Source organism: Drosophila grimshawi, unplaced genomic scaffold, assembly GCF_018153295.1.
Source record: "Drosophila grimshawi isolate 15287-2541.00 unplaced genomic scaffold, ASM1815329v1 contig_848, whole genome shotgun sequence".
Lineage (NCBI taxonomy): Eukaryota > Metazoa > Arthropoda > Insecta > Diptera > Drosophilidae > Drosophila > Drosophila grimshawi.
In genome coordinates, this window is record NW_025063692.1 from 7,183,169 (window position 1) to 7,208,246 (window position 25,078).

Genomic DNA, 25,078 nt, shown 5'->3' on the forward strand with positions numbered 1-25,078 from the left:
TAAAGTAAATATCTAGTAACTTTATAAACTCTTGTCTCTCTTTAAGTAGAATTGTGAAAGTGAACAATATCGACTTACTGCCTAAGATGATCTCATATCGATTAACGGTACAACTGTATTCTTAAACATGTATACATATATATTTATATATATATATATATATATATATATATATATTCGGCAATTAACTAGAATTTTATGTTAGACATTAGCTAAATGTTAAAAATTGGTGCCTAGCCTACAGCTCTGAATGCTCAACATATACAATAGAATACAATACATACAACAGGTTTGATCAAATCTTAGTTGCTATTTACAGACCTATGTACATAACGATTATATATACTTACTTAGCTTAAACATAAACATATGTATATATAGATTTCTTTTATATACATGTATGTATCTACATATATCTATGTATGTATTCGGTTGATACCACCAACAATCTTATGAGTCTAATTGAGTTTTGAGCTTTGAGTTCAATTTCATTTGGTTGCATTTGGCACAGTTTGAGTTTTGAGTTATCGATTTCAGACACCCGATAGACGTGTATCAATTATCGATTTTCGAGTACTTACAAATTGATGAGCTTAACACAAAACAAGACTTTTTCAACACCCGTTTTGCTTCTCATTCTGTCAATTGTTATTGTTGTTGTTGTTATTATAGTTGTTATTTTTGTTGCTGTTTTTGTTGTTGATAGTAATCACCCCATATGCATAATCTTTTTGAATGCCTTGCGAAATTCTGGATTGAATATCGTGTAGATAACGGGATTGACAAAGCTATTGATATAGCCCAGCCAAGTCGTCAGCATAAAGGCCGTCAGACCCGGCCGGCAGTCTTCGTTGAATTTAGCGCACATTGCATCCATGATGTTGCAGGTGAAGAACGGCAGCCAACAGAACAGAAATACGCCTTTGATGGCACAGAATAGAAACAAAACGCAAATATAGAACAAACATACTCAGACAATTAACAAAATCAAGACGCATATTGAATGCAATGCAAAATAACAGTGATATACACGAATATTTGTTGTGTATTCGACTTACCCAGGACGATGGCCAATGTTTTCGTGGCCTTGCGTTCCTTTTTCGCCGACGATTTCTCGCGTTTCTTTTTCGAGGCCTTGTGCACCTTGTATATCGTGAATCTAAGGCCACACACGCAATAACCGGATGGGAAGCCGCAGTAAATTGCATTCCATGTTGCATGCAACAGGAAAAAAAAGAAGAAAATAGCAGAAGAAACAGCAAAACAAGCAGTGAATGAAAGAGTTTATTATGCGAGGAGAGTTGTTCGCAATTGTTGAAGCTATTAGACCAGCTGAGCTGAGCTGAGCTGAGCTGTGCTAATAATCGAGCAATTTACAAACATGGCAAATTTGACAATTTGACGAGGCAACGCCTTGCGACTCACCTTGACGCCTGCGAGTTTTTCTTATCCTTGCGCGAGGACGTTTTCGATGTGGTCGATAGCGTGGAGTCGTTGCGTGCCAAAGTCATGGCCTCCTGCACTCCGTAGCGTACAAAGGACAATGGCTTCATGGCGACGCTGCTGCTAAAAAACACAAGAGCAAAGGAGCAAACGGAAGCCAATTGGTCAGTACATGATTCACACCAAGCCACCAGCTACAGGCAATCTACAACACACACACACACACTGACTAAAGAAATGAAATGCTCTAGGCGAGAGGGCTCGACTAGCAGATATCCTGCATTCAAATCCTCAATTATCTTAAATCCCACAATCCATATTATTGATAACTGCATGTATGAATGAGTCGCATTAATCGAATAAATATGAAAATACGATTTCTTTCTGTATTTCGATAAAAATCGATTTCCAGCAGAAGTTATCAGTGAAAGAAAACGAATGTTACCTGTGTATGATATTCAAATGCTTATATTCCAAATTTAAAGTCTCCAGCTTTCCTAATCTCTAAAATCAGCGTTATCTGACAGACGCTCAAGAATATATCTGAGTTGCTTCCTGCTGCTTGTTGCTTACTTTTGCAAACCTTTATTATACCTCAATTATCAATTTTTAATGGGTGTATGATATAGACATAGACAGTTGCTGTCCAAATAAAATGCTGCTTCTCAAATAATTTAATAAAAATTGAACTCATTTTATGGTGATCAAATCTGGGAATATTTTAAAATACTTTTATTTTCCATATGCTAACGCAGAAAAACTCATCAAATCTAGTTTTTTAATTAATTTCAATAACAATTAATTTAAAATAAATATACAATAAATAAATAAAGCTTTCAATGTATATGGTATCTTTTGCATTGATTGCTTGTGTTTAAATACAATTGTCATAATTATTAAATATATTTTAAGTATTTTTTTGTTGTATATTTTCTATATGTGTGCACTACTATTATTTTGACCAGAGCTGTATGTATATCACTATAATAAATCAAATACAGCTTAATGATGGTTAAATACTTTTGTGACTTGTACGGAAGTGCGTCACTTGATATACATTTATACATATACGTATGTGTGTGTGTGTCTATATATAAAGGATGGGAGGGAGTAACATACCTGAGAGCTGGCTCAATGCGCTTGGGCGAGTCCTCGACGGTGTTGCGACGACTGCTGACACTGGATCGCTGCAAGGTGGTGCCGCTGGGTATTGGACTGTCCGGCGGCGTTGTGCTGCTAATGGCGGCGCCAACGCTCACTCCTGCAAGGACATCGTCAACGTTTGATGCTGCATAACCAGAATCATGATTACCATTTGGATCGGCAACGACCAGCTGCGGCTGTGTGGTGATCTGCGCCACAACGCTGCTGTCACAGGAACGATGACCATCATGTAAAATAAAACGGGCAGTTCATCATCATCATCATGATGACACCGATGATGATAATGATGTAGATGTTGAAGAAGACAATCAAACGCAATCCGGTCATGGTAATCAATCACGGATAGACAGCATCAGCAGCAGCAGCATCCAAAGGAAAACACACCAAAGAGAGAGAGAGAGAGAGAGAGAGGGAGAGAAGGAAAGAGAGAGAGAGAGAGAGGGGGGAGAGAGAGGGAGCCAGGCGGGTCAGATGATGAGCGGTAATGGGTCAACCGGGGCGCAACCGGGGGCAGCAAGAGAAAAAAAAAACGATTCGCAACGTCAATTTAAAAACAAGGCATAAAATTGAATTTTAATTAAGTGACGCATTAATTGAATTATTGAGATTTATTTTTCTCTGCCTCTGTCTGACGACCCCAACAACTAAGTGAATTGTGCACGACTGAGACAGAGCGAGAGAGCGAGAGCGAGAGCGAGAACGAGAGAGATAGAGAGAGAGAGAGAGACAGACAAATAGATTGTGTTTGAGGGGTGAAGTGAGGCAAAGTTTTGCGTTTCCCAATTATGTTCGGTCTCGTCAGCCCTTTGGTAAAAAGTTTTCAATATGGTTTGCTGGTTCGGTCGATTGTCGGCTTGACCGCCCCCTTCAATATTGGTTTCATTTCATTTCATGTCCTTATTGGATTAATGCGTCCATCAGTTTGCTAATTGACTGTACTTAACGCTCTCGCTGCGCTCAGCTGCCGTTTTCAAATTGACGATATATACCAATAATAAAATTATCAAAATAAATAATGATTGAATATACAAAAAATTTAAATTTAAATGTAAACTATTTAATAGTAAAGATGAAGATAGGCCATCTTAAGCATATCTCCGTAGACCGAAGTTAAACTGTTGAAATTGGCAATTCGGTCCAAAGTTAAAATAATTATTATTTCAGAAATTTTTTGCTGAACAAAATAAGAACATAAAAGAACTCATCTCTCGACCGATCGTTCCTATGGCAGCTTCATGATATATAATTATCTACAAGTTTCTCCAGATAGTTTTAAAGCTGAGCTATATCGACAAAAGTATAATGTTTGAGATCCATATTCAATAAATGCATATTCAGCACATCAATTTGAACACAATAACTATGTAAACATTAACTTGCAACATGATGAGGTATAAACTTATTGAGTTTTCTAGACCAAACCGATTGGTTCGATTTCTTGTTGTTTTATATACATATATGTCCCATTTCAAATGGAAGAAGGCATACGTAATTTGTACGATTGCCACAAAGCTCTGTGAGATAAGCTGCATGTGGCATGTAATTCCCAGAACTGATTAGTCATTTGCAAATGTGGCAAGCACATTTATTGTGAACGTGATTGTGAATACCAGTTGAGGGAGTTGAAAGTTGCAATCTACGATGCAGTCGCTTCAAATGCTTCAATATTAATCGCTTGCCTTTACTGCAAAGTCAATAAAATGCCGCATCTCCAAGCGCGACAATTGCAATGGAAGCCAAGGGAGCTAACATTGCCAGATACAGACGCAGATAGAGATACATATATAAATCCAAATAGAGAGAGAGTGAGAGAGAGAGAGAGAGAGAGAGAGAGAGAGAGAGAGAGAGAGATATGGGGGCGGTGGCCGAATGGGAATGCTGAGTGCTCATTTTGGATTTTCATTTTATTGCAGAGCGTGTGAATTTAAATGAGCAGGCGTTGAATCGAGTTAGCAACCAGACCTGAAAGATGAGCAGCGCCAAGTGCCGAGTGCCAAGAAGTTGCAATTACCAAGTACTTTGACAATTTGCTTTGGCTGCCACTAAGTGGATGCAGCCACTAAATGCATTTGGGAGTGCTTCCAGCTCAAACTCAAGTTCGACAACCAGCCATTGCCAGAGACAGAGCCAATTTGTTGAATCAGCAACTGTCCGTGTAGTTAACCATAGTCATACTCTGCTTTACAGTTCTTATCTTTTACGTTCCGCACGTGGCACATTGACAATCGCAGCCAACAACTGCAACTTGTCCTGCTGTAATTCAGGTACTCTGCTTAAAGTGTCCACAGTTCAACCAAAAACAAAAAAAAAGTAAAAACATAATTATATATGAAAAAGTTGCAGAAGCTTAGTTTAATTTGTTGTGATTGGAATACTTGAAATATGAACTGATTAAGCCTACTTGATACAGTTACAGTCATGGCTCTGGCAAAATTGAGGCATCGAAATTGGTAATCAGGCAAAAAGGGACTCCCAATATGAGACAGCCCAAACTATTTAAATTGTGTAACCTTTTGCATGTAAATTCCATTAGTTGTACCTACATCAAACAGTTGTCAAACCCAAACTAAATGCTCCGCTCCCAAACCAATTTGTATTCTTTTTATCTGGTCAGGGTCGTCACAGAGAGAGAGAGAGATAGAGAGAGAGAGAGAGAGAGAGAGAGAGCACGACAGAGAGAGAAAGAGAAACAGCAAATATCTCGCACAAAAACACAAAGTGGCAAAAAGGGGGCATTATTGGTATTGGCAGCACTTTGTTACTTACTTGCCGGTCTCCTCGACAACAGTGGCCAGCATGAACTCCGTCGACTTATCGTTCACAATGACGTGGCAATCATCGATATCGGGCGATATGGCATTCTCGTCCTCCTCCTCATTGGAGCCGCTGGCCGTGTTCGTTGCCGGCTCATCGGGCATTATGCGGCTTGGATGCCGGCTGCTATCCAATGCCGTTTCCGCCAATCGCCGTGTCTGTGCAATGTTCTCGATGACGCTGCCTCCGGTTAGCTCCGACAGATGCGGCTTTCGAGCTGCACGTTGTTTACGTGCACGGCTGCGAAGCGCCTGAAATGCAAAAACCAGATTTTGTTGTTAGTAAACCCAAACACCAATATATATACATATATATTTATATATCTATTTTTTTTATAGCTATGCTGTGCATGCAGTTTTAAGCATCAGCCTCGCCAACTTATTACATGTTTAATCGTTGGGAAATTGTGCATAAGTCAGCAGACTGAATAAGCGACTGCATTCCTTGCATTCAGCAAAAAGCAACTGGATATATATATATATAGATATATATTAACTAATTCAAATGGGCATCCAATCCAAATGCAAATCCCTTTTTGATTAGCTCGCTGACAGACTGTTGTTTGTTGTTGGTTGTTGGTTGTTTACTCACCTTGAATATGTTCCAGTAGAGGAATACCATGATTATGCATGGTATGTAGAAGCTGCTTAGCGATGAGTATAGAATGAAATCAGCATTGTAGAAGGCGCAGACATCCGGCTCACGATTCGGTGTGTTGTTCAAACCGAGAACTATTGGTGAACCGATGGCAGCAGATATCGCCCAAACCAATAATATTGTAAGGCAAACGCGGCGACTATTTTTGTGCTTTGCATATTTTATTGGCTGCGTCACAGCGATGTATCTGCAAAGTATGCAAAGATGCATGGAATGTCAGCAATATCAAATCAAATCGAATCGAATAGAGAACAGTCAACTGAGAATTTGCTTACCTGTCTATGGAAATCGCGACTAAATTAAATATCGATGAAGTAGAGCATATCACATCCATGGCTATATAGAAATCACAAACAACATTAGGCAATGCCCATGCACCATTCACCTAAAAGAGGATGGAAGAAAGAGACACAGAGAGAGATACTTAAAATGTATTATTTAAATTGATTATACTTAACTATATAATTTTATTTAAGGGCATAATGAAGTTATAGGTGTACAAATATAAAAAAACAGACTCAGTCTCATAACTATAACTATAACTCATTGTATAACATACGCAAATCAATTCATTTTATAGATAACTGCCTCGATTTGCCCAATATAGATAAAAATCGATTTTCGATAGCAATAAATGATACAATTGTAAAGATATTTCATTCTGATGATATATCATCTATACCCTGACATAATTTTGAACAGTTGCAAAGATTGGAAACGACTTACAGATTTTGCTAACCAAAATGTATTTTCATATTGAAGGAAGTTTTTATTGTTCGCCCATTTGGTTTTTTTAGAGTCTGTCTTTTAGATGATGGGGAAGCTTGGCAATAAAACTACAAGCGATGATTCAAAGATTTGATAAATTTAAGAGCAGATATCTATTAGTCGAGCTCTCTTACAGCGCTCTAACTTGTTTAATGTATTAAAGATGAGACGCACTTAAGAAATAAGTTGCGATTGGTTTGTAATTGGTGGGCATGGTGCAAAATCGTAGCCAAGTTCTCTCATTTCCTGGATAGTCGTTTATTGCCAAAAATAGCAAATAAAGCGATAATTATAATAAGGAAATTGTATTTTTATAGAAGTACACAAATAAGCAATGAGCGAAAGATATATAAATAATTTTTTTTACTGTGGATGATTCACTGAGAGCCGCACAAAATGTCTTTGTGTGTTTTGCAATGCTTTGATCTTTTTGATTCCGATGTGAAAAGGCTTATCTGAGGCAACTGAGACCCGCGGCCTTAAATCTGAGCAAGGAGTTTAAATCAATTTACCCACTGCTATGTGGGCTGAGATGACTGGAAAGGTCATTTCTTTTATTAGTATTTTTGCATCATTTGAGTGAGTAACAATATTCGCTTTTCAAAGACATAAATTTCTATTGCTTGCCATTTCGGACAGAGCAGCAAAGATGAATGGATTCCATTTTGCAGCCGGGAATTGCTTTGGCTGCCAACACAAATACATTTAACGATGTCAATTTGAGCCTAAGTGTCATATGGAAAAGCAATTTAATTTCCAATTGCCAGCCAAGTGTCTGTGAGACTGCGTGCAAGAATCGCATTGCTCGCACAGTTACAGAGCTTTAGAGCTCCACACACAGGACGACAGCTCCATTGGTGGTGCGGGGCGGTGGGTGGTTGGTAAGAGGCAAACATAAATCCTGGACGGCTGTCGACCATTGTCATCTATCAATAACAATATTCTTTCGTGCCCCAGCTACAAATTAGTTTTTCGAGTCTATCTTACGGTGCTCATCTATGAATTCCAGCTTACTTGCAGCAAACGCCATCCGCCCCCGCCGCCGCCACCGCTGTTCGTGCCACCAAGTCAAGTCCATAAAAACCTCAACAATAACGCAAGGAATTTCGAAAGCCAAACAATTTGTAGCACACACAAAAAACATAAAAAAAGGCAAGAGGCTGCCTCAGCAAAGGATGATCAGGTCTGGGTACGATGAGGAGTACACACTGTGTATCCTGTGTCCTATATCTATGTGTGAATCTGTCAGGCCCACACAAAACACCCATATAAACACACAATCGCACACACACACACACACACACACACACACACATAGAGAAAGATACATTCCTGCATCCATAGTTCCAGCATTCCGAACAATGGTGGGGTAAATAAATAGAAAGCCGATCGGTTTATGTTTAAAGTACACTCAGACAAAAAGAATTGGCGTGAATTTTACAAAAAGCTCCACACTTTTGGCACCAGTGGCAGCTCTGTTTATTGTTTAGAGTATATAACTATAATATAATAATATCATTTATGAAGTGTTGTTTCTTTCTAATTCTTTTTCTGTTCAATAAATTGGGAGAAAAAAAAAACACAGAAAAGTATAAAATAAGTTCAAGAATTTATTTTGAAAAGAAATGAAAACTTTCTAGTTTTCTGATCGAATTTTTTCTGAGTGTAGACAAACAAACTTCACTTGCTGAGCACCACCAAAAAGTGCAAAATATTTTTAGAGCCCGCACACACACAGAGCGATATACACGGCATCAAAGTTTCGCAGTGAAAGTGAAAGTCAGGCGAACCATTGAAAAAATGTACAAAAATAGCTGAGCTGCGTGAAGGGAGGTTAGTGGTTGATGAGTGCTGCGGAAGGGTGGGGAGGGGAGCTCTCTAAGGAGGTGAGATGTGGTGTGCAGACGATGGAGGGACTAAGCGAGCATAACAAAAGTTGAGCAGCGCTAAGAAAGTGGCAAAAACTTTTCGATATAAAGACATACGCACGAATGCTTTCTTCTACACACACACACACACACACAGACACACACTTATAGCTATACATAATGTAGCACGTAAGCTGCTCAAGAATTTTTACAGCGTTTATTTGCTTCCTGTTCTCAATTGTCGCCGCAGTTATTTCCTCAGTTGCCGTTGGTTGGCCCCTTTGCGTGCCATTGTATGGCAGATTACGTATACGCCGCGTTAGCAGCTCGAGAATGGCTGCTGCTTTGCCCGTGTCTCACTGAAATCCAACTATAATTTATAATGTATTGGCATTTTCGATGGGCCATGCCACAACAACAACAACAACAAAGGGACAAATGAAAAGAACTACTTTACCATTCGAATACTGAGCAGACAGCCGCCGCCTTTATTTGTGGCACCAACAACTCAACAACTGAATCGATTATTCGATCGTCTTAGTGAATCAAATCTGTTTATTTGTGCTCTATGTGTGTGCCCTGTGTACGTTAATGCAAATTTAATAGTCTCAGTCATAGCCATAGCACAGCACAGCACAGTCAATGTGTCTACGCAAAATACATATGCACACATTATATGCGATCTTATTTAAAGCTCAGCTCAACTTAAAATCGTCGTCAATCGAGTTGAGGCAAAAACGTTGCCCGTCTCAAAATATTCAATTTTCAATGTTCACTGTTCAATGGCATTGAAAATATATAGATTGTGCGCATAAGTAAAGAGAGGCATTTGAAGTTAGTCGGACGTTTAAAACGATGCTTTGACTGGCGCTCAAATGCATCCATAACAAAATTTAAAATCCTCAATCTCCCCCTTCTCCCCCCTTTTGTCTATATGTGCCTTTGTGGGTTTGTTTTTGTGTGTGTGTGTGGCTTTTACAGCAGCCGAGCATAAAATAAATAAATTTATCTATTTGCACAGTCAAAAACGACCACAGACACAAAAACCCAAAGGGACAAAGCCCCCAAAAGAGGCGACTGCGGCAGCAGCAGCTCCAATGACAATGAGAATGGAAATGCGTATGCGAATATAAGAATACTCGCCATAGATGTGACACACACATCCCAACACACACACACACACACACACACACAACAAAGCACACGTAGCATTTTGATAATTGAGCTTCTGGTTTTTATGGCTTGCACGCAGATAGAGTTTAGAAGTGTGGGCTGTGTGTGTGTGTGAGTGTATCCCCTTGTGGTAAGCAGCTGAAAGACTTAAGAATTTGTTGCCGCTACTTGATGTAAATAACTACTTGTATAAATCAGTAAAATCAGCTACTCATACAACTAACCAATATGGGAGAAACAGAAGAAATAGAGTGAGACAGTGAAGGAAAGACGGAAGGCTATAGAAATATCTAAGAGAGAGAGAGAAAGACGTAGAGAATTATGCTTTAGATCAATTTAGGAAAGGACATTTTGCTGAAATACATTGCTAATTTATTGATCAACTGTAAATATCTCATTAAGATCGGATAAGAAGTACTGAAGTTTTGACCCAAAAACATATTTCGATATTGAACTAATTTCTATCAGCAGGCTCAAGCGAAGTCTTCTCAGCTTTTCCCGCTGCTAGATAATATTTCTAAAAACTGAATATGATGGGTTATTATATTTTCTCGGTAATTGAATCTATATATGTCCCTGTCCATCCGCCTGCTTGTCTGTTTATGCGAAACACAATTGTCACTCAATTGTGTCATGCAATGATATGCATCAACTATCAATCAATCAACAACTATCAGCATCAATCATATTCAATCAATGATTGAAGTGATTGACATGCACAACAGTAATCGCTGTAAGCGTTACACATGCTGCCCCAGTAACCTTCATAATTCCGTTATACTACTCCAATAAGTCAATATACCTTCGGCGGTTGCTGGGCTCTGGAGTTTTATGGTCTCCATTGGAAAATTCACAATTCGCTTTTTTATTTCATTTCATCGGTTTGTTTTGTTCGATTTTCATTTTCATTTTAATTTTCTTTTCTCTTTTTTTTTTTTTTTTTGTTTTCTTCGCTTTGCTTTCATTTGCCTTGTTGCCGCTGGTATTTGCAGTGTTGACTGTTCAGTCTGCCAACTGGGCAGATGGAACAGCTTTTAATTAAATTCTACTATCGGAGCCAGCGATGTTTATTGCTGCAGACCAGAGAGACGAAGAACAATTTCAGATTGTGGTGCGGCTCGTTGGATTCCTATCGGTTCGTTACGTTACTTTACTTTACGTTACGCTACTGTGGCACACCCAGATCGAGTGGGTGTGGCACACAAAACAGAAAAGATGAAAAACATGAGCCAGCGGCATTTTTTGCCAATTTGCTAGGCAACTTTTGCATATTTGTCTCACTTTTGCCAAATGGCAAATGCAATTGCGGCTGTTCGTTGCTCATTGTTGTTGGTCTCGTGTTGCGGATAAAATGGACGGGACCAATGCTAATAATATATGACTGTCATGCGAACTGATGCTGCATTGTGTGGCGGAGCCAACATTTTTGGCAATTGCCTCTAATCCGATTTGTCATTAATTAGCCGCAATTACATGGATGTCGCTAGATAATGTGTCTCACACTCTCTCTCTCTCTCTCTCTCTCTCTCTCTATATATATATATATGTCGCTTTATCTCTTTCTATTTGTATCGTTCGCCATCTACATTTGATTATTTGTTTATTTGTATTTGTGTTTGTTTATCAACATTTACCACTGGTAACTGGAGTAGCGACGCGCATGATGATGATGATGATGATGGAAACGTTTTTTGGTTTCTAGCTGTTTACAACTTGTAAGAGCGTGTGTGTGTGTGGGTGTGTGTGTGTGTGTGTGTGTGTGTGTGTATGTGTGTGTGTGTGTGCAATTTCTGTATACTCGTCTGCTGCTATTTCTAATTTGTGCCTGTCAATTACGCACTTTATTGCCCAGCTACAATTTTGGTTTTGTGGGTTTTAAAAATAACGTATGTTCACTTCTCCTTGTATTTTATGAGCACACTTAGGAAATAGGCTTACTTATATATATATATATGTGCACTTTTGAGCACAAACAAGCTTTATCAAAAATTAAAGTGGAAAACAATTTGAGATGTTTGATAGACTCATAGAAAGTCGATTGTTAAAGTCTATCAGTATCATAATGAATGCAATTGAGAGAGTATTTAATTATCGGTGTTTGTTCACTCTTGATTTGTCTGTGTGTGTGTGTGTGTGTGTGTGTGTGTGTGTGTGTGTGTGTGTGTGTACTTAGCGGTGCTGAGTGCTCCTTCTGTCGGCTGGAGTAATGAAGCGGAAGCGGAAACGAATTGCTTAGCATCACTCGATGGCGCCTTGACCTTGTCTGTCTCATTCACACTCTTGCGCGCAACCCTTAACTCAACTCTCTCCCTCGCGCTGTATGTGTTTGTGTGTGTGTGTGTGTGTGTATGCCATGTTACCATGTTGGGACATGTGCGTGCTTTCAGTTTTATGCAGGACCGCAGCTGCAGGATCTCAGGATACAGCGCACGTGTCATACATTTTTGTTGCTGTTCTTCTTGTTTTTGTTAGTCTGGTTTTTGGGTTGTGGGTATTAAAACTTTGAAAGCACCAGGCGTCGTCTCTAATTGTAAGTACCGTGCGAGTGCGTAGCAAAAATGAAACTCAGTCAGCAGCTTGACGAAGCATTTAAAATGTTAAGCTTACAATATTGTAGATACACATATTTATAAATAGTTAGCTTCGAGAGGAAATGGAAAACAACACTCTCTCCCTCTATTTGGTCGGGTATGAGTTCCAATACAGCTTTTCATCGTGTAAATGGACAAAATTGAACTCAAAACATTCTGTAATAGAATTGTTTCTTAAAATTAGAAAGTCTACATTTCGAGACTTTTTTTGTACTGATTCGTATTCAATATGTAGTATTTTATGTGGTTTGATGAAAGTGCGTTGGCGAAACTTTTAAGACCAGTTAAGTACTGAATCAGATAGCTAAAAGTGGACAAACAGAGAAACGCAAAGGTTTGACATTTAACTGTTACTCCGACAATGACGATGCATAAATTAATTTAAAAGTTACTTTGTAAAAGCAAATAGTTGTCACATCAATTGAAACGAACGCCAAAAATGGCTAACCCTTTCAGTGAGTCCTCGAATCTTATTCAAATCTGTGCCTTGAACCCCTGTTTATTTTGTGAATTTGCATTATTATAAAACTGGGTGAATCATTTTCGTTGCGCATTGTAAAAGTTGCGGGAAAAGTCGAATGATGAAATTCGCCAGCTGAAAATGAAAGGTGTTTGCTGTTCGGGTTAAATTCATCAGACTGATTTCGTATTCAAAAGATGGTAGGTAGCTGGCCAAAAGCGTTTAAAAATAGTTGCGCCATAAGTCTAATTAACTGCCACAAACATCTCTGCGTGTGTAAGTGAGCCACGCTCTGTGCCACGCCCAATTGGCGTGCAACCACATCGTTTGGCCAGGCATCTTGGCCAAGACTGTAACCAACACGGAGTGGCAGCAAGCAGCAACCACTTGGGCTTCCACGTGCCACAAACACTTTGACCACATACACACACACTCACACAACACAAATGCTGGTGTACAGTTGTAGTCAAAATAATAGTAATCATTAATTAAAATTATTACTCTTTTTATATCGAGAAACCTCTTGAAAATCTTCAATGTGAAGGGAAAATTCAATTCAGCAAAACAAAAAATGTTTTGTTTCCCATCTAAAAATGTTTTTAAATACTATTATTTTCCAAATACTAAACGTAGTTAAATATATCCACCCATCATATCTAGTTTTTAGAAATATTATTTAGGCGCAGTGAAAAGTGAGAAAACTTCACTATTATTATTATTATTTTTATTATTGTTGCTTGTATTGAAATAAAATATTCCGAATTTCTTAACTATACTATGACTACTATTATTTTGACCGCAGCTGTATGAGGGTAAATTGAAGGATTATGGCAAGTGTAAATAAAAGCAAATTAAACAAAGGCCGACACATTCATTATTTAAGTTTGAGGCACAAGTTTTAACCTTAAAAACCCAAATAACAGATACAAAAACTAAGCAAAAATGCGCAAAAAAAAAAAACACAATGACAGTAAATAATGATGATGTTGAATGTTGGATGCTTGACGTTGATGTTGATGTTGATTGTGATGTTGCACTTCGAACCCAAATCAAAGAGCTTTGCGCTCAGCATGTCAAAAGTAGATGCGAGCTAATCTGGGGCCAGGGCTTGGGGCATGGATGTCCCAACTATTTTATGCGGCACATAATGACCATAATTTGTATACATATGTCACCTCCTCCATCCCACGCACAATCCCGCCCCCACCCTTCCCCCTGCAGCCTTGCACCGCCTGCGGTTGCCCACTGAAGTATTCAAAATCTGTTTGAACTTGAAAGCGTTTTTGGCCAACATTTCAAACACAGTTGTCCAAAGCAACGCTGCCAAGCATGCAGCCTTAACTCACCAGTGGATGCTGAAGTGGTAAGTGTACGGTGGGGGGTAGAAGCGGTAGGTGGATGTGGGTTGATGATGTACCCCAAAAGGGTTGTCAGTTAGTTGGGTTAGGTTCGTTGGCTGGTTGTGTTTTTCTTCGAAAATGTTTGCCTACTTTTGGTTTTATAATTAATTTTAAAAAGCTTTTAATAGCTGGCACGCGTTGCCCCAAGATGGCTAAGCATCCGTCAAGCCCCCGACGACGGCAACTCTGTGTTAGTGTATCTGTGTGTGTGTGAGGGGGGGTGGGGGGGGGGTGTATGTGTTATGGGCCTTGGCTAAAACTGTCAGAGCACTTCCCTTCAGCCACTGCTACTTGATCCTTGTAGCAGCTAATTGGCATGCCAATGTGTACGGCTCACTCAAATCGCCATTGGCCTGGCTCTTAAGTGAGTGGAGCGTGGAGGGGGGCGAGGAGAGGCGAGCAGACGCAGATGAAGGCATTTACTCTCAGACCGATATATGTAAGCCGTAATTTGCTTAAGCGCCCATCTTTATTAATCCCACATAATGCATTATCCATCAAAAAGAGCTTATAAAATTTATAGAAACTCTCATATTATGTATATGATAACCCCAATAATAATAAATTAAGTAAAATTGTCTTTGAGCCTTATATGGCAAGGTGTTCAGATTAACTTATTTCTAATATATTTTCTTTAAATTATATTTTGCTGATGAAAGTTTAAACAGTTTAAACATGTAGTTTGTAAATATTTAATTGATATGCCGAGCTATTTCCTCAATTTCATGAGTACTGATGGGCTCAGCCCTTTCTAATGCCCATTAACAATGAGTGAATAGTGTGAAAATGTTGGAAACAACCAGAGGGAAGCAGATCCGATACCAGTCTCTGCTCAGTCAATATAGCCATCTATCTATCCGACTAATTAATATATTGTTAAAAACTAGATATGAAAACTGGTTATAATTTCCGTAGAAAATAATAGTATTTTAAACATTCCCAGATGCGAAAACAAAATTTATTGTTTTACCGAATTAATTTTTAACATCATATTGAAGATTTTGAAGAGTTATCGACTACCATAAAATGAGTCATATTTTTATGAACTGCTTTGAGGAGCAGCACCACTATTTTTTGCACAGCTACTGTATGTGTGTATTTATATGCAAACGATTGTCGAAAGATTGACGGTGATTTGAGTTCGGGCATGTGAATAACACACACACACACCTCACAAATACCTAAGACTAAGCTCAACTGTCATTTCATAGTACGACAGAGTCGGCTGTAAGCTGCTGCATTAAATGTCAACGTCAACCACTTGAGCGAAGGCTCATCCGCTTCTATTCCTTCTTTGACATTACTCCAACGTAGTCCATCTAGTTGAAGATTCTTGCTCGTTCAGCATCTGTGGTGGTGTTGTCAGTTTTGTTGATGCTTGTCGCAGCGAAACGACATGATAAACGAGTCAGCGTAAACGAGTTTAGTTGGCAAGTGATAAACCAAGAAGCGGGAAACAAGAAACAAGAAAAAGAGCTCAAATTGGCAACACTCGCGACACTGCTGCTGCTCGCTGCTGCTGCTGTTTGCCGCTGCTGCTGCTTGCTGCTTGCTGCTTCTTCAGCATCGGGCTCAAAGTATGCCATAACATTTGGCTTTTTATGAATTTTCATAATTTGGCGCATTCGCTGTAATGCCAATGATGCTGGAGCTGTAGACGACTTGCCGAGGCTGCTTAGCATAAAAATGTCACAACAGCTGCATAAAAATGCTGCCAGGGATTCATTTTTTGTTTTTTGTTTTTTTTTTTTTTTGCTTTGGCGTCCCTTGTTTCGGTTTTTATGCGGCACGCATATTACATATACATATCTATATATAAACATCTATATATATGAGTATAAGTGTGTGTGTGTGTGTGTGTTATGGTCGGTGTATGGTTGCAAGGATGTGTGTTTTCTTTGGTCTGTGGCCGGTGCTGCTGGGCGCGGCTTTTGCCTATTTTATGAGCATCATAAAAGTTTACTTAGTGGCCAAGCATGGAATGGCCGAGACACGAGTAAAGGCATGGGCGAAAATCAACCACAAGCTGAAAGCCAAAGCTAGCGCCTTAAAGCCATCAAATAATTTGTTTATGTTGCCAAATGCTGCAGGGCAGCCAAGCGTTTCACTCCTTCTCTTTCTGCTTCAATGCGCTTTACGTTTTTATGTATTTTTTTATTTTTTTATTTTTTTGTTGCTTTCATTGTACACACATATAAGCATAAAAAACTGCACAATAAATTCTGTCAGCAGCAGCAGATATTATCAATGCAATTGCCATTAGCTGCAACTGGCAGCAAACGACAACTTTTATTCAACTTGAGGCTGCTCACACAAAAAAAAACGTTGCATATTTTTGTGCGCAACTCAACAGGAAAAACTGTGTTTCCTAATTTGGCCGACTGTTGACATTTTGCATAGACAGCAGACAGGGTAATCAACTTACAACATACAACTTACTCACACTAACACAGCAACGACTATTAAACGAGTTGCGCACACACATTTTGTTATGCCAAAGACAAAGTTAATTGAACTTGCTGCCCTAATAGAGTAACATACACTAACTCGCACACAATGGAGTAAAGGATAAAAGAGCAACACACACACACACACTCGCACTCACACTCACACTCTCACAGACACACACAGCTGTTGCTGGCTGCTGTTGTTGCTGCGATATCATATCAGGCGCGCAGGGCAATTAATTGACTTATTTATTAAGTTTATTGTGTGCGCCCAGCTCAAGTATGTGTGCCTGTGTGTGCGAGTGTGTGTGTGTATGTGTCTGTGTCTGTGTCTGTGTGTATGTCTGTGCTGGTAAAAGTACCATCCTTGGCTGTAACAACTTTAGTGTTCTATGCGCCATTTTTAATAGCCTCGGACGCCCCCAAGGGCGATGACGAGGGCAATGCCTGTTTATATACATATTATGTATATACATACATATATATATATATCTATATCTGTATATGTATGTGCAAGTACTGTGTATGTGTGCTACTTGGGCTGATGGCGCTACCGTGTGTATTGAGATTTTAGCACAAATTAGTTGTCATTAGCGTCAGGGGAAATTTTATTTTATGATGACATTTCCTACACCCAGTCTACATATTTCACCTCCGAATAACGTCGACTCCTCTCTCTCTCGCTCTGTTACTTTCTCTCTCTCTCTCTGTATCTTTCTCTCTCTCTTTCTGTGTTTTTATTGTAGTTGTATACATTTGTATTTTGATATAATGAGAGCTTTGCATAAGCCTGGTGCGTTTACATGCTGTCAAGTTTTGTCATCGAATTAGCCATTGAAATTGATTCTGGCAAATCAATCAAGTAAACTCTTATTTTTTTTTGGGGTTGGAGGTCAGTCAGCCAGCTTATGTGTATTAATTGCTATGCCTTAAACGTTGCAGACTTGCCGGGCGAGTAGGAATGTTCTAGTTGATAGAGGGCTCAACCAGCTGATGCCCTGAGCCCAATTCTTCACGAACTCTATAAAACAACATGCTGAAAAATGTGAGGAAGAATAATAGAAATATAACAATTTATCTTTGTTAGAGTTATTTTCTTTACCATTAAATAATTAGCACAGCTTATGATGATTAAAAGAGAGATTGTCAAACTCCACAACTGACTGGGAGTCTCTCTTCCGACGGGGCTCAAAATATATTGGGGGGATATAATAATTATAATTTACAGAATTGAGCAGTTAACTCAACGCACTAATAACTCTGTCATTTAAACCTTACCTTTGCTGGTAATAACAGCCTAGTATAAAGCCGTCAAATAATGTACTGAATATCTAGAATCATAACTACAAGACAATACCTTATAGTTATTTATCGACTTGACTACAGAGATTGCATTTTTAATGTCAGCCAAAGGTTTCTTAAGGCCTTCGTGTTCAATAATTTTGAAAGTTATTTGAGAACAGATTTTTTTGTTTGCATTGACCTTAAAGTTATTTCAACATATAAATCATTACGGCCAATCTCAGACAACTAACACAGGATTTACGATTGTTGTTTTGTCTTGTTTGCCCTGCAATAAAAGCTAGAATTTAATGTCTATAGCCTTTTAACTATAATAAAATATTCCCTTACATATTCGAGCTGCCTTGATTACAGTATTCTTATTTATCTTCTACGTATACCCAATTAGAGTGGCATAAGGAAAACTTCAACAATAGATAGTTGTAAATTAGGTTCGACCACTTTTCTGCCAGCCATTAAAAGCTGCTTTTGCAGTTGCAATCCCACCCATTTTTCCAGTTAAGCAAATTGTGAAAAGCGAAACTTTTTTCATACTGTTCTTAAGCTATGCAACCGGGCGGACCCACGGTTTGATTAAATGCCGCGGAGCAGGAGGGAGGGGTGGATTGAGAAAGTGTGGGAGGGGATGGGTCGGATGAAATGGGTGCAAATATAAAGTATTGTTAATTATTGAAGTTGCCCTTAAGCAAGGGGCGTCTTGGTGGTATTAAATTAGCTAAATAGCCCGGAATGGGCTGCCACAACCCGTGAACAGGACTTACGCACAGCTTCACACACACACACACACACACATCGCTGCGGTTCGGCAGGAAGTACGCGCTTTAACTTAGCTGGCATGTGTGGGTTTTGTTCGAGAGGAGCAGCAGCAGCAACTGGCGATAATTTCGATAGCAGCCATTTACTGCTTCTGTTGTTGCCCCTTTGCACCCAAAGAGCCTCTGCTCATTTCTTCTTCTTTTTTTATTGTGATAACCGCAGAATAAAACGGGGCAAGCGGCATGTGGAGTGTACGGCAGCTGAGTGGTTACGCTAAGCGTATGAGTGCTGAAAACTTTTGTCGGTGGCCAATTTCATGCTGTTGGATTATTTATTTGAATTGATGTGCGGCGTGGCCCCCGCCCCTGCCACTACCACTGCCGCAACCTCTTTAAACTAAACCTGGTTGCGCCTGTGACTCTGGCCCGTGCCGCTGGTTTTTGGTTCTGATTCTGGTTCTGGCTGACTTCCACGGATTTATATAAATTTTCTGGTCGCTCAACTCAAGTGGCTGCCATTTAAACGTGCCGCCCGTTGTTGTGTCAGCCACGACTCCTTTGTGCATGCGCCTCGTTTTTCTCATTTTTTATTCACATTTTTTTGTCAGCCTGTTTGCACATTTCTCTTAGCTTGGCCAGCTGCACTGGCATTCGCTTGCAGAATTGCATAAATAAACAGCCGCAAAAGCATTCTAATTTGTGTTCAACTTTTTGGCAGCACATCTTTTTCCTGTTTGCCATGTTGCATGTTCAATTTCGCTATATTTGACAGCGTTGCCTTTTTTTCATATTTGCCACTATTTACAGTGAGTAAGCAATTAATATATTAGGTCAGATGCTTGTTAACCAACTCATTGCCACCATGCGCTACCCTAATCAAATATTGCTCCCATTTTGTTGATACTGGATGAAAATACAACTTGATGAAAAAATCGTCTAACCGGATTCGTTAATAATTTTCGCAATTTTGGTTGGGTTTAGACTTGCTAACTGAGATAGATCGACTGGAAAGGGACTTTATGATTGGTCTGCTTCGCTTTTTTCTTGGTTAATTGCTACAAATGTTAGACCAATTCGACAATTAAATACCGTAGAAATGTTAAATATAAATATATTATTTACACCTCCTAGTTGAATGTTAAGTATTAAATTTAATTTTTTAATTTGTTTCAATTTAATTTCTTCTACTTCTTGTACATTTTCGTGTTAACTAAATAACTATGTTTAAATAATAAACTTGTTCTATTTTTGTTTTGTTCAAACTTTAATCTGTGTGTTGTTGTTAAGTTTGTTTAAATTTGAAATCATTGCCAGATTTTGACAGGAACATGTCGTGGCAGCTCAGCTCGGTGCCCTGTGGCGCCGCCTTGTTGCCTTGTTGTTGCAACCTTCTAAATGGTTACTTAAATTAAAAAACTTTGTGCTCAACTCAACTCTGCTTGCAGTTAACAGTTTGTAGCAGTCTCTCCTGTGTCTCGGCTATCGGCTAGCCGAACCGTAGCTGAAACTGAAACTTAAAACTTTAAACTGAAAACTGGAACTTAACTCAACCAACCTAAACAAGTTGCAGCTGGCCAATGCTGCTTTTATTGCTTGCCATAATGAAACACTTTGGTGCCGTTTGGCAGCTTCGCCCCCTCTCAACTGTGCTTGTAAAAAGTTGTTCTTTCAAGAAAACATATAGACAAAGTGCGATACGCCAAGTTTTGAGAACGTAAAATGTATTACATTCTTGTCAGTTTTGTTGTTTACTGATAAATTCCGATTCTTGACTGTAATTATATGTATTATTCAACTAAAAACTTAGTTACGTTAAATTGGACCCCCCAGATACAGTCCCAGCTGCCACACCCAACACGTTTTGCTTTTACCGCCGTAACTCTAGATCACTAAACTTGGCACAATTACCATGGTGATATATGGTAGAGGTCTGATATAAAACTAAACAAAAAAAAAAAAAGAAGAACTAAAAGCTAATACTACAAAGATCTTTTGTTCAATTTCCACGAATCGCATTGTTCAACAACGAACATTGGCCTCTAAAGAGAGTATCGATTGCGTAAAGCATTGTCAGTGATTCCACTTCATCCACGTTAATCTGACACCTTTTATGGACGTTGGTAATTGTTCTAATTTTGGCTGGAAAAAAAAAGGAAGAAGAAAAGAAGCTGCTATGACGTAATTGAACGGGTCACCCAACCCACTCCGGCCGCCGCTTTGAGTTGACATCTTTTTTTCGTCCCTTCGTTGGCTACTGCTGGCCACTTAGCTCCTCAACCCATCAATGAATGAATGAATCTGCTTAGCTCTGCTGCCTGCTTATACTAAACAAATCCAATCCAATAATTTCGGCTCATGCATAATAAAAATGCCACGGACAACACAGGGTTTGAAGAGGGTCTCACAGGGTAAGAGATAAGCGCAAAGCAGTGCGACAAAAATATATACAATATATATATATATATATATATATATAAATATATATGTGAAATTGGAATTGAAATGGAATGGGAATCGGTGAGCTGTGGCTGTGGCTGTGGCTGTTATAGAGTGCGACACTTGGCTGTCACTGCCAGGCGACTACGCGACTATTTTTGCCAAAATATTTTTCCTTTTTCTGCACCAAATGCTGACTAAGTGCCGCTGTCGACGTCGCTGTTGACTTCGCTCTAACTCTGTCCGTCTATCCGTCTGTCCGTCGGTCCCTCTGTCAGTCTGTCCCTCTGTCTGTCTGTCTGTGTGTGCGTGTGTATGTCTGTGCACCCTTTTTACTTTCATTGAAGCGCAAATAAATAAATTTAATGCGCCAACTGGCAAAAAAAAAAATATATATATATATTTATATATAAATATCTAAGTATATATATATATATATATATATATATATGTTTGTTGGCTCTATTCGGACACTTGTGGCAGTTGCTGCGAGCACAACCAAACCACTGAAATGCCAACCAAACCCCACTCCAAACCTCAATCCCGTCCAACTCCACTCCAAGCAACTCGCACACGCATCCGGCCAGGATTAGGTACAGTGCCAATGGCAGTACATTGACGCTTCGCTTACATTTGGCCAGCTCTCAAGTGCCACTAACTGTGTGTGTTTATATGTGTGTGTTAATGTGCGTATGTGTGTGTGTGTGTGTGTGTGAGTTCCTGTTTGTGTACATTAATCAGTTTATTTATTTATTCGCTGAACTTTATTCTTTTGGCTACAGAAGACGAAAATAGCTGCCAAATATAGCGCGATTTAAAGTATATTTTAATGTTTAAGTAGAACTACAATTTATTTCAAAAAAATATTTGTTTTTTTATGGAACAAATCTCTTTGTTGGCAAAAATGCCGTTGAATTTAAATTTAAGCTGAAATTTCAATTGAAAAATAATGGAGTTAAATCAATAAGGATTTTTTTTCAGCAGAACTCATTGAAAATTAATAAGAAGTTCTTAAATTATGTTAAAAATATAAAATATATGTCTTCTATATATATGAAGTTGTCAAATTCGTTTGTCCATCTGTACTAGGACTATGAGAACTGGATAATTCAAATGTGGAATACAAGTACTCGGGCAGGTCTAATATAATTATTTATTTATTATTTTTACATCGATAAGTGAACCAGAATCTGTTAAAACCGATTTCCGATAGCAATAATAGCAGTAGTTTTAAAGGTTTAGCCTACCTACCTTGATATATTGTTGATCTACCCAGATCTGACAAGAATCACCCAAAAATGATGAAGCTTCAACTTGACTATTAAAATATACCTGACGAATTGTATGTAGAGTTTTGTTGTTCTTTGTTTTAAGTGTATCTGTGTTGCATGCACTCAAGCTACGAAATAACCTTGGGCTGGCACAATCCTTGCCTCCTGTCGACTGGCAATGGGACTTAAGGCAAAGTTGAGGCTTAAGCGCTGAGCGAGGTGCTTGCAACCGCAGCAACAGCCGCAACAACAACAACAACAAATGGCGCATACAAGAGCAATTAGGAGCGTCCAACACGTGTAAAGCACAAATACACACACACATACACACACACGCACACACACGCACACACACACACATGCACTCATGACATGATTATGGCAATGAACACTAGGAGAACTTAAGGCAACGAATTGTTTGACTTTGGGATGTTGTCCACGCCCACGCCTCATTTGTGACAGCGTTGGCTCAGCATCGTAGCATGCCTGGCACTCTGGCATCCTGGCATTCTAACTTCCTGACATCCCAGCATCCTTTGGCCATACTCTAGGCTCACACGCTTTGCACGCTTTTACACTGTCAATGGGCACTTGAATGTCAACAAAAGCTTTCAACTGGCATATACAACCACTTAAAATAGAAAACCACTGGCCACAACACACACACACACACATGTGTGTGTGTTAGTCGCGAGTTGGAAGCGGCAACTAGATTGCAGATAACGCTTTACCACATGGCGCATGAGTAACATGTTGAAAGAAGGAACCAAAGCCAGTCGTTGCCTCAGCTAACAGTATGACTGTCTCTCTGTCTGTGTGTTTCTCTGTCTGTCTGACTGCCTGTTTGTCTATTTGCTTGTTTGTTTGTTTGTTTGCCTATCTGTTGGTCTGTGTCATAAGCAATGCGCCCCAAACAATAATTCGCATTGTTGGCTGAGCAGCTTGGCCAATGGCTTGGTGCTCTTGTTGCTTTTTGAGCTGCACACAACACTACAGCTGCCTGGGTTGCCTGGGTTGCTGCGGAACAGCCTTTGTCAACTGCTTACACACACACACACTCGCACACACAGAGTCACTCATTTATATGAGTTAAGTGCTATTACTACCTAACCCAAAGTTAGCCCCAAACCACACTTGGCCAACCCATCCGAACGCCAAGCTGGCACCCAATCCACAGTCACAGTACCCAGTCACAGTTCCCAGTTCCCAGTCCCCAGTCCCCAGTCACAATCGCAATCACAGTCACCAACGCCCAACGCCCAAATGTCCCGTGTTACTGCCCACTTATTGTGCTGTTGTTGACGCAAATCCTCTTAACTAAATCAATTTTCATTTGTGTTTACGTGTGGGCCTCTAGCTTCCCTCTCTCCCACCCTCTCTGACCCTCTTTCCGTGTGTGTGAGTGTGTGTGTGTGTGAGTGTGTATGTGTGTGTGTGCTTTCAAACACAAATGCCCATGGACTAGGGCCGAGCTAAATAATTGTGCTTGTATTTCGGATTTCTTTATATCGTTTGTTGGCGCTCTGAAAAGTATGCTATCATTTCCGTTGCTCTCCCTTTCGCTCACACACACTCGCACGCAGACACATGGCATGATAAGCAATTGTGTGCGCTATATTTTAGTTATGGCGTTCGCTTCTAGAACACGTGATCAGATACATTCCATTATAATTATAGCTATGCTCAGATTTCTCTCTATGAGATACACACGAAGAAATCTAACAGAACAATGCATTTAATAATTTAAATCTAGTACTGTAGGTTTATACAGCTGCGGTCAATATTAAAGTAGTGAACACATATGTTTTGAAACATGTTAAGAAATAAAAGAATTATGCGAATATTATTTAAACATAAGCAATCAATACTGAATACTAAGTTAACTTTCAAAGTTGGTTTAGCTATAAAATTTAATAACAAACAGATTAAAGTGCGTAGTTTATTATATTTCCATTTATTTGTATTCAATTTTTATTTGAATTTATGATTATATTAGTAGTGGATTACGAGTGAAGTTTTCTCTGCGCCTAAATAATATTTTTATGATGGGTTGTTATAATTTACTACGTGTAGTATTTGGCAAATAATTGTATTTTAAAACATTCCCAGATGAGAAACCAACCATTTTTTGATTCTCAAAACTGAAATTTGCCATCATTTTAAATTATATTATTATTACAAAGAGGTCTGGATATTATCAGCACAAGGTTAGTCGTATTTTCATTAAGTGTTTTGAGAAGCAATACTACTATATATATATATACATTTTGTATATGTATATATATATATTTCTTGTTTCTTGAATAACAATCTAAATGTGGTATTTAACTATATCTATGAATTACCATTAAATATTAAATGATGCCATTATATGGAGCGATATCACTTGAAGCTTACATTAACTGTAAATACATATATTTATATATATATATTTATATATATGTCAGTAGTCCCTACCCTTGGCTATTCAACCCAATTATATGTATGTGTGTGTTGCTGTGTTGACGTGTTCAGCACGTCGCAGTTGCT

General features: G+C 39.0%; 1 protein-coding gene across 3 annotated transcripts in view; it reads right to left on the reverse strand.

The window, feature by feature from the left end:
* Positions 1-391: 391 nt before the first annotated feature.
* Positions 392-25,078, reverse strand: part of LOC6565774 (dopamine D2-like receptor) — a 37,175-nt gene continuing 12,488 nt past the window's right edge. Inside the window, exons 4-11 of one of the 3 annotated variants that reach the window (XM_043216209.1) lie at positions 6,354-6,463; positions 6,013-6,265; positions 5,374-5,672; positions 2,756-2,808; positions 2,563-2,704; positions 1,426-1,566; positions 1,059-1,159; positions 392-921 (exon numbers count right to left, since the gene is read on the reverse strand). In XM_043216209.1, coding sequence (XP_043072144.1) covers positions 710-921; positions 1,059-1,159; positions 1,426-1,566; positions 2,563-2,704; positions 2,756-2,808; positions 5,374-5,672; positions 6,013-6,265; positions 6,354-6,463 — 1,311 coding nt within the window. In that variant the 3' untranslated portion in view covers positions 392-709. Of the gene's footprint in view, positions 922-1,058; positions 1,160-1,425; positions 1,567-2,562; positions 2,705-2,755; positions 2,812-5,373; positions 5,673-6,012; positions 6,266-6,353; positions 6,464-25,078 lie in introns of all 3 variants that reach the window. The other 2 variants (XM_043216210.1, XM_043216208.1) reach the window with 2 other exon arrangements.